The 15,489-nt window shown below is 41.7% G+C and overlaps 1 protein-coding gene across 3 annotated transcripts in view; it reads left to right on the forward strand.

Annotated features, from left to right (window-relative positions):
- The window catches only part of ALPK2 (alpha kinase 2), a 53,516-nt gene extending 39,177 nt beyond the window's left edge, over positions 1–14,339 (forward strand). For all 3 annotated transcript variants that reach the window (XM_072860437.1, XM_072860438.1, XM_072860439.1), the window contains 3 exons: positions 2,040–2,257; positions 4,144–4,192; positions 11,246–14,339. In XM_072860437.1, the coding sequence (XP_072716538.1) occupies positions 2,040–2,257; positions 4,144–4,192; positions 11,246–11,480 (502 nt within the window). In that variant the 3' untranslated portion in view covers positions 11,481–14,339. The remainder of the gene's footprint in view (positions 1–2,039; positions 2,258–4,143; positions 4,193–11,245) is intronic.
- The last annotated feature ends 1,150 nt before the right edge of the window (positions 14,340–15,489 follow it).

A 15,489-nucleotide genomic window follows, 5' to 3' on the forward strand; every position in this document is an offset into this window, starting at 1 on the left:
TGACTAATTCTTCTAGACCTCCTTTCAATGTATATAGAGCACATAGGTACAGTCATGATTCTGCCATTGCCAGAATCCAGTACAAGTGTGTTTGGAAGCAACTATACCACCCCTTTGGGAGTGTTACTCTAAGAGAGATGACTGTTTGTAAGAAAGCAGGTAACTAGAAACCTGTTTTGTGGTGACAGTCATTTCCCCCATTTGTTCTGAGATACTGCTAGGAGCTCTTGTGAGCTAGCTGATAGAATATGGTTATGTTCTATTACCAGCTCCAGCTGAATGGCTTTCCAAAATGATCTTATCTCAGAGCAGCATTAAATTTCACTCCAATATACACTGATGTCACTTTTTTGCTTACTCTAAGGTTTTAATTTTGGAGATTTATACTGTAGTATCAGAGTGCTGCCTAAGCTGAGTTTGCTGAGTTTTTCCAGCCTAAGTACAAACAGAAGATGACTGTCTGTGAGGTAGAACACTACTTTCCAGACAGCAGGAACTTTGGTAACTGTCATGGCTTAGCCCCAGCCGGCAACTAAGCACCACCCAGCCACTTGCTCACTCCCCCCGGTGGGATGGGGGAGAGAATCATAAGAATAAAAGTGAGAACACTCGTGGGTTGAGATAAAGGCAGTTTAATAAGTAAAGCAAAAGCCGCGCACGCAAGCAAAGCAAAGCAAAGCAAGGAATTCCTTCGCTCCTTCCCATGGGCAGGCAGGTGTGCAGCTGTCTCCAGAAAAGCAGGACTCCATCATGCGTAATGGTTACTTGGGAAGACAAACGCCATCACTCCGAATGTCCCCCCCCTTCCTTCTTCTTCCCCAGCTTTATGTACTGAGCATGACATCATATGGTATGGAATAGCCCTTTGGGCAGTTTGGATCAACTGTCCTGGCTGTGCCCCCTCCCAACTTCTTGTGCACCTGGCAGAGGTGAAAAGTCCTTGTGCACTTGGCATGGGAAGCTGAAAAGTCCTGGACTAGTGCAGCAACAACTAAAGCATCTCTGTATTATCGACACTGTTTTCAGCACAAATCCAAAACATAGCCCCATACCAGCCACTATAAAGAAAAGTAACTCTATCTCAGCTGAAACCAGGACAGTAACCAAGAAGGTCCTGTTGCCAGTGAGACAGATACTTCCTTCCAGACTATTGTCATTTTCACTTCACATTCAGTCTTTCTCTCTGGGAAGACCATGAAACCCCAAGCAAAATCTTACTCGATATTGGATGTGAGTTTTTGGCATGGTGCATCTTTAGGTATAAATGGACCTAGCGTGTATTCCTACAAAACTTTGTAAGTCTTTCTGGCTAAACTAACTCAATTTCTAAATGAATAAAATGAGACAAATCTTGTCAAGTTTGCAATTTCCTGAAAACTTCGTACAAAACTAGCTGAAGTTTTCTGACCTGGATCCAAACTTTGCCAAAGCCCAAGAATCTTCAGATTCTAGATTTTCACTTGGACCAACTTGTCTTGAGAATCTGATGGTCTTTCCAGAGACTTTCTTGTTTCCTCTTACTTTTTGGTAAAGTAGTTGCTTTGTATTTTCGTTATCAAAAGTGTTTGCTAATTTGGGATGTGTCAGGTTTTAGAAGTCTAGTCTGAGAAATCCTCCACTTCCACTGGTCTTGGGCAAAGCACTTTCTGGAGTGGATCAAATTTGCAGGTGCTTAACACCTCAGAAAGACTGAATCATGTATCAGTCAGACTGAGCAGCTAAAGCAGTGATACTCCAAAATAAGCAAGCACACATTATTGTGCAGGGTTTAGGGTTTGGGATGTAGTAGGGCAACATTAGAAAGTATGCTTTGAAAAAGTTTACATCTGAGTAAATAATACAAAGAAATAAGCACACAGAGGATAATGTGATTATGTTCTAGAGCTACCTAGAGATCCAAATCTTATCCAGATGTCTCCTGGCTTGGTTTAAACTTGGTAGCTGTTAATTCACTCTGTGAGGTCACTGGCCACTTTGTTTCTTACTCCTTCATTGACAGAACTCTCTGGATTTTATTAGTTTTTATCCCTTGATTTCAGGATCATTCCTATTTTTCTTGTTCATCGCCCTGCTAACAACATCCCCTACGCGACAGTGGAGGAGGAGCTGGTTGGTGAATTTGTGAAATACTCTGTCAGGGATGGCAAGGAAGTAAATTTCCTGAGAAGAGACTCAGAGGCTGGCCAGAAGTGTTGCACCTTCCAGCACTGGGTGTATGAGAAGACCAGTGGGAGCTTGCTTGTCACTGACCTGCAAGGTGAGTTGTCTGAGTGGGGGCTTAATAAAATGGCTTTCCCATGATACAGACTGGGGACCACTCACAGTCAATCCCCGTAACTGCAGAACTTCCAGAGACTTATTTCTGAGCAATGTTATTCTTGGCTTTCTGTGTCCTGTTGGCAATGCTGAATGTGCTCCTTCCATAACCTTGTAATGGGCAGAGTCTTCTCCAGATGCGGACAGTACCCTGGCCCTGTGCCTGTTTTATACAGCATCTCATGCAGATCGGAATAAAAGATAGGAGAGAGGGTTAGGATATTTTATTTTCCAGCCTCTTTTAAGTGCACTGTGTTTGTTTGTGTGTGTGTTACCCTAGGGAACAGAAAGACATTAATTAATTGCCTACTGTGGCAGCAGGGGCAAACATGTATTAACCTGTACAGTATTATGAAGTTTATCTAATCAGCAGAGAAAGTGAATTTTTACCTAGCTTATGTTTTTGTAAGAAGACAGTTTGGAAAAGAAAAAACAAATCTTGCACTCTTAACGGGAGAGTTTTCTTCCACATGTTCCCTTAGTAAATGAGGACACTCAATATGAGTCAAGCCTGACTTATTGTCTCACCTCCCCTGTCTCACCTGTTAATGAAATGTCTTGTGAATTAAAGAGTTAAGTTGCTAATAAGATCTTAGTCCTTCACTTTTTCTTGTATTTAAATACTTACCAACAATCTCTGAACAGTGGAATGCTCCACATTCAGGTCCTGGCTAGGTTTGAAGAAACATGTTCCTTCAAAAAAAGACTGGTGAAGAAATGCCCTCCTCGCATTTACTAAATGCTGCCCTTACGCTCCTATGCGTGTGACTCCTCCTAACTGCTGAAATGCTGGGCCTGAACCCAACACAGTATGCATAGATGCATTTGAAACAAAGGCAGACAGACCCTTGTTAAAGAAAACCAAAGAAAGGTGGGATCTTAGAAAATACCCCATATTCTTTAACAAGAGAAGGCAGGAAAATTAGCAACAAGACATCTAAACAAGACCCCTGAAGTAATTTAAAGGGAGAAGAAAGAACAAACTCCTAGCCGGAGGGAAGCACAACAGCAGAAATGGTATCTGACCCTCCATAACGATTGCTGCCACAAAGGACAATATACCTGCTGCTGTTGAAGAGAAACATCCTTCCTCTCTGATCATCTTCTCATTTGAGTATCTAGGCTGCATTTTTCAGGCATACCAGTTGAGATTTCTGAGGGTATTCTCCAAGGAAAATGGTCTTGAGACCATCATTTTCCTGTGCAGAAAAAATTGCACACTACAGGACTGGATTTTGCCTATAAACAGGTCAACAAAGGGACAGGTTAAAAACCCCAAGTTTTTGGAAATACTCAGTAAGAAAGAGATTTTGGATCTCTCACCCAAAAAGCAAAAATAAGGTTGACCGACCCATTGCTATTTGATTAGCAAAGCAAATATGCAATTCCTACTGATAACCATTGTAGTCCAAGTTTGCAAGGCATCAAAACCACAAAACCCATAAATAAATATACACATCTCAGAGCAGGTGCATAAGCAAAGATTTTGGATGTTTCTTAAAATGCAGTCATCAAAGTGTAACCCCTCCTTCCCCCCCACTGACTGTCTAGCACAGGAAACAAGTTATGCTCTATTTATCACCTTGCTATCTGTAAACTACCGGTGTGAGACGGACTTCTAGAAATTGCTAGTGATCAGAGCACGAATATCCTATTTTTAACTGGGGTACTTTAAAATGTTTTTAAAAATGGTGACAAATAATTAAAATTAAAAACATGAATCAATAAATAATACTTAATGCCTCTATATATGGTGGTCTTGAATCTGAAGGTATTCCTAGAAATTCTAGTGTAACATAAGCTCTCTGTTTCCTTGATGCCTTGTAGGTGTAGGAATGAAGTTAACTGACGTTGGCATAGCAACATTGGCCAAAGGGTGAGTGAAAAAGTATTTCTCATCAGCATGGTTTTGCTTTACACATCAATCTCTTCACAGTGTAAATGTGTTTGGGGAGGGTGCACTGGAAATTTATTCTTGCTTTAACTTTGGAAGAAAAAAATCCTCATGTGACTCTTTTAACTTCTTTTTGTTCATATTTATGGGAACTTGCCTGTAAGGGAAACACATTTATTTTGTTCTAAAAGGATGGGGCTACACTGTAGGTTGGGCTTTGCTTTTCCTTCACGCCTCCCTTAAAATAGGCTTATTCAAAGGGCATTTCAAGAGTGAAATCCAGGTGTCTGGTGACTTACAAGCAAGTGAGGCACTTTACTTGGTGGTGCCTCAGCTGGAGGAAGGTAGGGCTGAAAATGCAGGGCCAACACTGGCTCCAGCCTGGGGTACAATGAAGGACCTGGTGTTTGTGCTGTCCAGAGCTTCTGGCCGTGGAGGAAATACCTCAAACCCCAGCATGCTGTTGGAGCCAGAGCTCCAGCTGGGCTTGCACTCATTAGCACCTGCCCCAGCAAATGCAAATACAAGCGCTTATACCTGTCTGGCCCTATTACTAGATCCTGCTGCCAGTAGTCAAAGTGACCCCTCTCCCCTCCTACTCTTCCACTGGAAGAAGAGAGGCTATCTACCACAGTACTGTGGCAACTAGGGAAGGAGATGCCCTGAAAGGGGCCGAAGTTTGTGTTGCCCTTTTTGCAAGGAATTTGCAGGGACTGCATGAGGGGAGACAGCTGAAATCCCCCTTGCAGCCAGCCAAAGTGCCAAAGCTTTAGAATATGTATTTATGACACAAGCTTTTATAAAGACTCTTTTCACAGTTTAGAACTCTGAGTTAGTTTTTCTTCCTATAGCAGGCAGTGGCGTAAGCTTTTCTTGAGCCTGTGTTCTTGTCAGCTGCATGGGTGGAGGGAAGATGTCTGTTTAGCTTTGTATAGGCCGCTTATCTGATAAAAAAGGAAATGTGTTAAGGGATTTGATGGTATCTCTTTCTCTCTCAAAAGCAGTAATTCTGAGCTATAACAAAAGATCTGTTCATAATATTTAGAGAGGCCTGTTTCCTAGTAGTTTTGCAATGGCTTCAGGTCTTTTTGGGAGACTTAAGCATGTGTGTAAAGATATAGGCCTTTAATGTTCTAACTTTCTTCCACTTCTCTGAAGTTTTTGTTAATTAAAGCTTCTAGTTATACCACAGGCCAAAAGAGCCATTGATAGAAATAGGCCGTGTAGGCAGTCATTCAAATCAGCTGGCTGCTGGAAAGGGAAAGGGGATGGGGGTAAATGCCTGTGACCAATGCTTTAAATTCATATTCTTTTTTGAGAAACTGATAGAAAAAAGCAGACCCAAACACATGTATTCAGTCTTTATGCTAAACTAGAGCTTGTCTACATACCTGTGGTACAGGAAAAAAACCTCACAGTATCTTTGAAATTATTAAAAATTTGACCCCAGAATATTCTGGGAAAATCCTTAACAATTTGCAGGCTGGCATCCATTCAAAACTTACATTGATTTACTCTTTCAGCTGTGGATCCAAAGTGAAATCAGTTGAAATGAAGTTGCATCATCCTGTTATAAAACAAAGAAGTCATAAAAATTTTATTGAGGCAACACTGTTCTCTAGAATCAGAAGATTTATAGAAATGGTTTAATGGATGTTGTTGTCCAGCTCACTATGGGAAATTACTCCTATAAAAACCCATGTTGGGCTAGGGAAGAGGAAGGTGAAGTGAGAAAATGAATATGCAATGCAGGCTGTAGTAAGGATCACCTCAGTCATATGTAAGGGAATATCATTTCCCTTCATGAACAACCTCTTAAAAATGTTGAGTATCATTTTGTTTGTCATTTAGCCAATGATATTGCTACAAGACAAGAGATTTTTCCTGGTCCTGTATTTTTCTTTCATGCTCCTTTCCTAGAAAGGACACCTCTGCATTAATATCTGCAGTTTGATTTTCAATTCCGCAAGCCTGGATGCAGAAAACAAACAAGTACACAGAATTCGTCTGTATTACTGGCTATTGCTGCTTTTGGTAGCGTGCAGCCATGCCAATGAGAGACTGTCTATCTCACATGTTGGGGAGAACATACATAGTCCTACTTAACTAAAAAATATAGTATGATACTGTTATGATTTTAACTCTATTGTTAGAGAAGATACAAAGCTGACTTTTTGGTGTAATTGCCTATAGAAATTCCCATAGTTTCCTCAACCACTCTTTGCAGAGGTAGTGACCTCACTGATCACAGACAGGTCCTCTGCCTCCAATTCTTCTAAGCCTGGGCCAGTCACATCAAGGCAAACCAAAAATATCCTTGGGAAATGCTTCTGTGATCCTTGATGAATGGAAAAACATTCATATTGTTCCTGGTTGGAATGTAAATTAAATACAATTCTCATTTCACTCTAAGATTAAACTTGTGATCAGGGGAAAAAAAAATCCATCTCCCCCACTCCCGCCATGCTCGTAGGATAATCAAGCTTTCAAATAACCTATGTCACAGTACAAACTGTTATTGATGAATTTGCAAAAGCCAATATGGCAACTGTCACGAATTATTCATGGCCATTATTCATCGCTCAGTGTTTCTTGTAAACCAAGCACAATAAGCAGCATATATTAACATTTTGTACCTATATTCAGCATTGCTCGTTGCTGTTAATGATTTTTTTGGGGGTCCAGACTCATATTCCAAGTCTGAACAAACATTTCTGGATGAGCGTTTATGTATCCTTTGTCTTTATCTTTCCCCTCCTTCCTATAGAGGCTGTGGAGAGATTGATGTTTTCAACAATTAGCGCTCTTCAAAGTAATTCTGATCTTTTACCCTTTCTATGTCTGTTTTACCAGTGAATTGGCAACCAAAGGAACCCAAAGCAATGCGCTGAAGTAGCTGCAATACAGTTCTGTCAGTAGAGGGCGAAGCCTAACTAGAAACCGAAAAGCCTGGGAAGTATTTTTAATGTAGCCACTGGGGCGCACCAGAGTCAGGCAATCAACCCTCTAAATAAGTTGCTTAGTAGATTCTTTGGCGAACGTAAACAAAAATAATGCAACACAGCGACTGGCTTCTACGTGCAAACAGTGAGCCAGTTTAGAAGCTGTACACAGGTGCCCAGGTATTGATCCGAGAACGGTAAACAGAAAGATGAAGTAATCAGGAACACAGTGACCCACGGTCATGATGATTAACAGCAGTGCTGTTTGCCCAGTGTGGATCTGAAAGTCTGTCTGGTTTCAGGGCATTGACAAATTTAGTTTTACTCAACATGGCAACAAGAGGCATTGGGGAGTTTAAGCCTGGGGACAAATCCAACATTCCCCCTTCAGGTTTCAGGAACATTTGGTTTGGGCCAGCCCCCAGCTGTCAAGTTTGGGAGATGAAATTCTGTCCGGGTTTTCTGTATCGGTCATCTGATACAGTCAGTGAATTAATAGCCATGCTGTGCAAAATAACAGCTTCATATTTTTCATGGCTTGGAACAGTCAATAGTTTGGTGTTATTGAACATACGAGTGCAATACGGACTGTACAAGGTAGAAGCCATTCAGTAATGGAGACCTTCCCCCAATTACACATACAAGCAGCTATAACAGCACAGAATGGTTTGAATTAAGATCACAAGTTCTGCCAAATTACAACAGAGCTATGGTCATTAGGTCTGTCCAGAACAAATGATGCCGTCTGGAAGCACACAAGGGGGGCTCTGTGAAAGCAGCGACTAACAAACAGCAAACAGCTGGGAGAGCTCAGATGCAAAACTTCGGTCTCACATCTGTAGATTAGTTTTCCTATGGCCCGCTATAAGACCTGGGGCTCTCTGCACACTGCAGAGCCAAACTAGGCTCATTCATGCCTCTCAACTTCCAAAATGGACAAGGAGTATTACATAGGCCACATCTGTAGCCACAAGATCAAATGCAAACCTAGTATTTTAAGAGAAGAGAAACGAGGATGACTTGATTTAGGAGCAAAGCTAGTAAAATAAAAACAATCACATCTTTTTAATATAAATATCACAAGATATTTATGCTCTTTTACTGCAAATATTTCTGGCATTTGTTGACTTCTAAAGCTAAAGTTAGTTAGCAGAGCATTCAATTGTTCATTTAAAGTGTCTCTTGCTCATAGTATCATCTGAGCAAATGCTGCTGGTTTTGCTCTTTGTTTAGATGTTCCTTCAAAGACATACAGAAAGTGACAAATACCAAATACAGATAGGAAAGCCATTTAGACAGACTTCTATTTACTTCATGAGAAAAGTGGAATTTTTTAGCTCAACTTTTTCTTTCCAAGATTATTTCCACAAAGAAATAGGTATTATCAGAATTTTATAGCATGAGAAAAACACATTAAGAAATTTTCTTTAGCTGCCATGGCTACCTAGGGAAAAAAAGAAAGCAAGATCAAGAGAAAGAGCGCGCGGTCATTTTGCAGCCATGAATTCAAATAGCCAGCATTCAGTGCAGTGAAACTTCTCATGTAACTGATAGCCCTGGAGGTTACACCTACACAAAGTGCAGGAGAATTGAAGCCTCTCAATCAGTCTTGCAGCAGAAATGGAGAATTTCAGATACCAGAGTAAGCAGGTGCTACCCAAAGGCTGTCTGCACAGAGCCTCATTATCTCCTCAGACGTTGGCAGCTGCATCTGTGTTACATGCCCTGATGCAGCATCCAGCAGTGACACACCATGACAGTGGAAGATGCTCTAGCAGCTGTCGTTGCCACTGGCACTCACTGGAAAGACTCAATGGTTAATTGAATATTCATGATAAATTAATCAAAATATTTCGGTCTAAGTTATTGCTCTTTGCTGGCAGTGCATTGCTCTGCTTCAGCTAGTTTCTGGAGTCAGGATCAATGCCTGATATAAAGAGATTTTCTTGCTGAGCACAGGTGTGTTTGCATGTGGAACTTGTTCTGCTGATATGTCTGGAGCATACACCTGGTGGCTCTAGTAAAGGAGCTCAAGTATAAAGTCGCAAGTCTATTATTTCTCAAAAGGGGCGAGAGAACAGTTCATTCTTTTGCTGAGCTCCAGGGTATAGTCCTGAAGTAACAATGGCACTCCTCTGAAACTCCCTTTGGGTAAACAAACACATAATTTACTTGGAGAGGAGAGGAAAAAAAAATTCTTAACCCCTGGAGGTTCATCTGGCTGTTTATAGCAAGCTAGCTGAGTGGTTTCTCTAGAGCAGGCAGGCTTACTGCCTGTTTAACTTAGAGGATAACCTCGTCTGGTATGAAGAGCTTCACATGACAAATAATGGTAAAATACACTTGGAGCTCTATTTCATTGAAATATATATTTCACATTCAAAGAAGAATCTGAGAATAAAATATTGGTATGAGAAGACAAAAAGGACTCCTAAATACTTATGATGAGAAAGTTGAACTCCAATTTTTCATATTGAAGTTAACCACCAGCAATAATTTCATTCCTTAGAAGATTAAGGTCTGCTGTTCACCTTACAATTATATGCAAAGGCTTCATCATTGTGGCTGCAATAGCTTGTCTGAAATCATTTGGGATCCATCCAAATCCATTTGGGTAGGCAGTTGTGACAGTGTTTAAAAGCAGCAGCAAAATGTATAGATGACTTATTTTGGCTGTAAGGGGGACTGCCAATATACATTACCATTTTGGTATATGCTTGAATAAGCAATAAATATTACCTTTTAGATATACTAGAGAAACTTTCAGATTTGCTTTATCCACCAAAGAAATGTCTTTCCTCCTAGTGTGGAATTACTGGTGCTAGGAAAGCAGTCAGCCTGAGGTTTCAACTTTTCTATTTCTTCTCTGTAGAGGAACACTAGAGATGCAAAATCGGGCAGTTAGATATAAATGCAGGCAGATATAATCCCCTTTTGTAGCAAGGTATTTTACTGTATTTTCACCACTGGCACCATTCTTTTGTAGAAGAAAATTTGGCAGACTGTGTTGCAATAAAGGTGCTTATCTGTCAGAAGGTGTTTGCCCTTCTCAGAGCAACAGTGTTTTCTTTAGCACTATGCAATCTGCATGAGGAAAGAAGCTCTCTGGAATGCTGTGCAATGAGCATGTTGTGTTCATTTCAGTGCTAAATCTTGTTTGTTTGTTTTTCGTGCAGTGATAACTCACAGTTCACATCTGAGGACACTGTATGTCCAGTGAACCAAGAGAATAGGGTAGAACATGCACTTATTAAGGTTACCAAAAAAAGGAGAGGAGCAGCCTGGCCTTTCTTCTCCCTTCTCCATCCTGGTAATTTGACCAAAAATTACTCCTTTAAAAAGCAGGTGCAGCTTTTTAAAAAAGCTGATGCAGCTTAAAAAGCAGGGACCAGAAGGAATGTCAGCAACCAGTGGCAGGGTGAGGAGAAGAGGCATGTACATGCTCTGCCTGCTCCCCGGCTTTGCTAGCCTACTGAAGAAGGGAGAGGTAGCAGTGGGAGATGCGGTGGTGGCTTGGGAACTGTGAAGGCTGGACGAGACTGCCTTCCTCAGGAATGTTCCTTACATCCTCCTTCCCCAAGAGGCTTGGCTCCTTGAGATCTTGTAGTCAAGCCTGGGTGAGGGAGGAGCGTAGCACAGAAGTTATGCACATGTTTGGATGAAAAGAGCTTCTGGTTCTGACAATACCTCCTGTGGCAACCTTGTCTCTTCATGATAGTCAAAAGAACTGTTACAGAGAATGATGAAGAATGGATTTCATTTATATATTACTGAGACAAAGTTAGCCAGCAGACAATTATATTCTCAACTAAATGAAATGAAAAATACTAGCCAGGACACAGACCACAGAACTATGCCTCTTTAACCCTTTTCCCTCTTCTGTCACTACTTATTGCCTGGTTTCCTTCACCTCTCAATGGCTCAGTTTGATTTTCTGTGACAGAGTTAGTGCTTCTCCAAACAGCATGGGTGGAAGTGACTTGCTTAATGTTTTCAAGTTGCCTTGAAAGTTGCCTACAGTCATACTCTGCCTCCCTGTGCTGAAAATGAATCTTGAAATCCCATTTGGCTTTTTTTTTCTTTGTCGCTACAGATACAAAGGTTTTAAAGGCAACTGCTCGATTTCCTTCATTGAGCAGTTCAGAGCCCTCCACCAGTGCAATAAGTACTGTGAGATGCTGGGGCTGAAATCTCTCCGAACCACTCATCAAAAACAGAGGAAAGCAACATCCATGAAAAGCAAAAATCTACCAAACTCATCGACTATAAAGAAAACAGTGCCCAAGAAAGCAAGAGAACCTAGAGACTTCATTTCTTCAGAGCACTGAGTTGCACTGTCCCATCTTGTGAAAACTCCTCTCGAGGATATGTAGTAGTGATAGGCCCAATGACCTGGTGGGAGCATAGCTTTAGTCTTTTGCCTTAGGACATTATTTTGAAGTCATCCTGATGCTGATGCCAGCAACAAAGAAAGGAGCTGATTCTATGGTCTTGGTACCTGAGATTTAACACCAGGGCAAGGTTTTGAAGACAAACTAAGCTATCTGCCTGGATTATTTTACAACCCTTCTCTGTATTGGTGTCTGCACATTTTGAGTCTTGGACATTGAGTGCACCGCAGGTCACTGGAGAACATCTTGGCTTCTGTGTGTCTGTGCCTGTGACCCTGTGGGTTCAGCTGCTACATAAACATCAGTATATTGAAGATGCCACTTAGTAAAAGTTTTGCACAGTATTGTTGCTCAGGCTGCTACAGAAAAATTGTTTCCTTTCCCAGATTTTTGCATATTGTAATCCTACTGTAATCCTAGTCTTGTAGTTTTTTTCTCCCACTTACATGTCTTTTAATACATGACAAAGCCATTCATGATTGGACATATCTGTCTTCTGCCCCCCACAAAATTAGCTAGCATCTTTAAGGTCCTCACAAAGTGATGTCATCAGCTTAAAGATGAGCAACTTGTGTGATTCTCCATAGAATTCCTTGCTTTCCATGCAAGCTTCCTTGAATCTGCGGTGAACCCCATGGCACAGTACTGTTGTGCTTGCACCGATCCTATTGTAGGATAGAGGTTTGGAATCTGCATGTTGCCAAACAGCTACCATCCGACATAAACCATTACATATGGAAGGTATTTCAGTACCCTGCAGCATTTTCAACTAGAATAAGTACAATGACTTTTCTGTGTAGCATGGAGTTGTTTTTTGAAGGAACATGGCAGGTGCCCTGAGCCAGTACCTGTCTGCTGAAGAGTCATGATTTATCCAAAATGCCTAGGCAGGGCCAGAACTGAAAAAAGATACTGTGCTCCATTAACTTAAGTGTAGCTTATGCTACACTTAAGCCTATGCAGATCTGGAGATTTGCAGCCAGAGGAGGGAACTATGCATGTCAGATGACTGCAACAAGTTTACTCGAGGTGGCGGTTGAAAACCCAGCCTGCAATGCCTAACACAGGATACAAACACCGAACATTGTCGGACTTCTTATCCCTGTGTGATTACTGAATAACAGGTGGTGCCAGAAACCAATACCTGTGTGTAAGAGTCCCATCAGTGCTGAGGAAGATAAAAGCGATTTCAGACTAGGTTCTGCTTTGTATTGATAAGCAGTGGGTGCCAAAGAGAGAAACTGTTGTGGACTAGCTGATACTAGGGACAGAAGCTCATCTGACTGCAGTGTAGATGCAACATCTAGGCTTGTCATCCTGGGCTGCCTTTATGGCTAATGGAGGTCTTCTCAATGGAATTTAGAGCAAAGTGCAGGTCATCTGAAAAACAAACATCTGAAATAGGTTAGATTAAATGTGCCCAAAAAGTGCGTATGTCTCTCCATTGAGGGAAAAGGAAGCAAAGTGCCAGATGGACATCCTGATTTTAAATTCCTACTCTTACATGGGATGAAGTTCTCCAGAGTTGTTCGGAAGCATTTGAGTTTTTAATAGTTTTCTGCTGTGGGAGACCAACTACAAAATGGTATTGCAGAAATTAGGATGGTATTGTAGTCCACATAAAATTAAATGTATGAAAGACTATTTGAAAGATGATTTTTTAAATAGAAAATGCCAAAGGTGAAAACTTTGAGTGTGACTGAAATCTGGGTCAAAACACTGAGAATTAAACCTTGACAAAACAATTACAATGTACTGAGGGTGGGAAGCCATTCATTTCAAAATAAAGGTGAATGACAATGCTGTGCTACTGCAGAGAATCTGAACTATCACAAGAGAATTGAGGTAGAAAGGTACACAGTGCAGGAGTTCTGAGGGCGTTATCAAACACAGCAGGCAGAGGGAGATGTCCCACAGATGAGGCAGATGGTCTTCTTGATACTGGCTGTGCTGTAGGGAAGAGGTTTTCCCAGGGAAGTCCTGCTGTTCTGGTGTCTCTGTTGTTCAAAGCAGGAACCAGTCTGAGTTTACCCACGTCTCTCTCAGCCAAAAGGAAGTCGGTGCGTGTGAGAGAACGAGACGCTGTGCATGGCCAGGCAGCGCACCTCACCACGGGGATGGCAGCAAGCCACTTTCCACTGCCACCTGGCAATCATCAGTGCATCATTTATTTGAGCCTGGAATTCTGTACTCTGTTGATGCTTATTGCTGCTTGCGGTTCTGGCTAGCTTTGGTGGGGAGGAGAAGATGTTGGAATGGGGCACATCGGGCACTCTGTCATGTTGCACCTGGAACCATTGGGTCAGTCAGGGGCAAGAATGTCAGTGCCACGCAGTTAGCATGAAGCTGGCCACCCAGCCTGGGGGACTGTGCGGTGAGGCCAACGCTGTGTGTCAGTGGGCCTAGCTGAGCAGCCCTTTCCCCTTCTGTGGTGATGGGAGAGGGTCTCAACAACAGCTCTGCTCCTGACAGCTTTCCATCAACGGCGAGTGCCAATACGGGAAGGAGAGTTCACCGCAGGTCTTTCCAGTTCTTCTGTAGCCATGAGTGTCAATAGTGTGCTGGGCGATGTAACACACCCCAGTTATGAGGCTGCTTGCTCATCAAAGCCAAGGGACAATGTAAGAAGCCTGCATAAAAGAAGTGAGGCCTGGTATAGCCACTGAACTTGAATTCCCTCATGCACTGCTATGAATAGAGAAGGCTCACTTGGGGGTTCTTGCCTGATCCAGATGCTGCATTTGTGTACGTGTGTACGTTTGTGGGCCACCCTTGCTTTACCTAAGGTACTCTTGTCTGTCCGTCATGTAGGAGCTGAAGAGCGGTTCCCTAGCTTTCTAAAGTCATTTCTGGTCGTTCAAGAAACACCAAGTATGATAGTGTCATGTAGCATCTTTGCTTCCATTTCCCCGCTGAAGTGTTCAGCTTCCTGATATTTCTGATCTCTAAGAGACAGGGTTTTGGGAAACCAACACTCTCCCACCCCCACAACTTCAGAGAATTCGTTTCGTTGATATTTCATGCCTGTGTAAAAACATCACCTTATTGCATTTACCTGCTGTGTTCAGTACTGATGACAGCACAGAGACAATATTATCCTTGTCTGGAAAGATGGAGGTCTCGATCCTGCAAGTGACTAAGCTCAGATGGATTCTCGGAGCACCCATCTGTGACCATAGTTCCATCCCTGCAGTTGTTTTCAGGACTGAGTCATAACTTTTGTCCTTATTCATTAATCAAAAACTTGGAGAAAATGTTTACACCTGTTGGCCAAAATAAACACAGCAGAAATCACAGATCTGAATGAGGATGTTTATGCTCCACATGTCCATGGAACACAATACAATGAAAGGCTCTGTGCTCTGTGTTGCCTTCTAAAGAAAAGATGATGACATTCTTGTCCCCTGGCAGTGAGCGTAAGTGAATCTTTTAGAATGTTTTCCTCTGTGGGGAACTGTCTTCCAAGCCCACTGATGGGGCATTAATTAAGGACTCAGGCCACATTCTGGTTATATTTGTCTTTTGAGGGATTTGATGTTTTTCATTCATCTTTCAACTAGACTTGACATCTGTACTCAAAAGCTCATTTTCATTTTCTTATTATTGATCTTGCAGAGTAAATGTGTACATGGAGCATTATATAATAACAAGCCAATAATAACAAGCCATCATATTTGGATTAAATAGACATACATCCATCTAAAATGGATGCTTTTCCACTGCTCAAGAGTTTATTGAACGTGTTTTGTTTGTTAATAGACATATTACATTGCTGATGTATTACAACGCTGTGTGAGTCACAATTCCTGACTTTCTGTCAGTGGAAAGTCTAACTGATGATAATAGGAAAACCTGGCAATACCCTGGCTTAAAGGACTCATTTTTCTCTAATAGAACAAAAGCCTCAATTATGATAATGTCACATGATCCTGTTAAAATTCAGTCA

The sequence above is a fragment of the Ciconia boyciana genome, chromosome 4, assembly GCF_034638445.1.
Source record: "Ciconia boyciana chromosome 4, ASM3463844v1, whole genome shotgun sequence".
NCBI classification, from domain to species: domain Eukaryota; kingdom Metazoa; phylum Chordata; class Aves; order Ciconiiformes; family Ciconiidae; genus Ciconia; species Ciconia boyciana.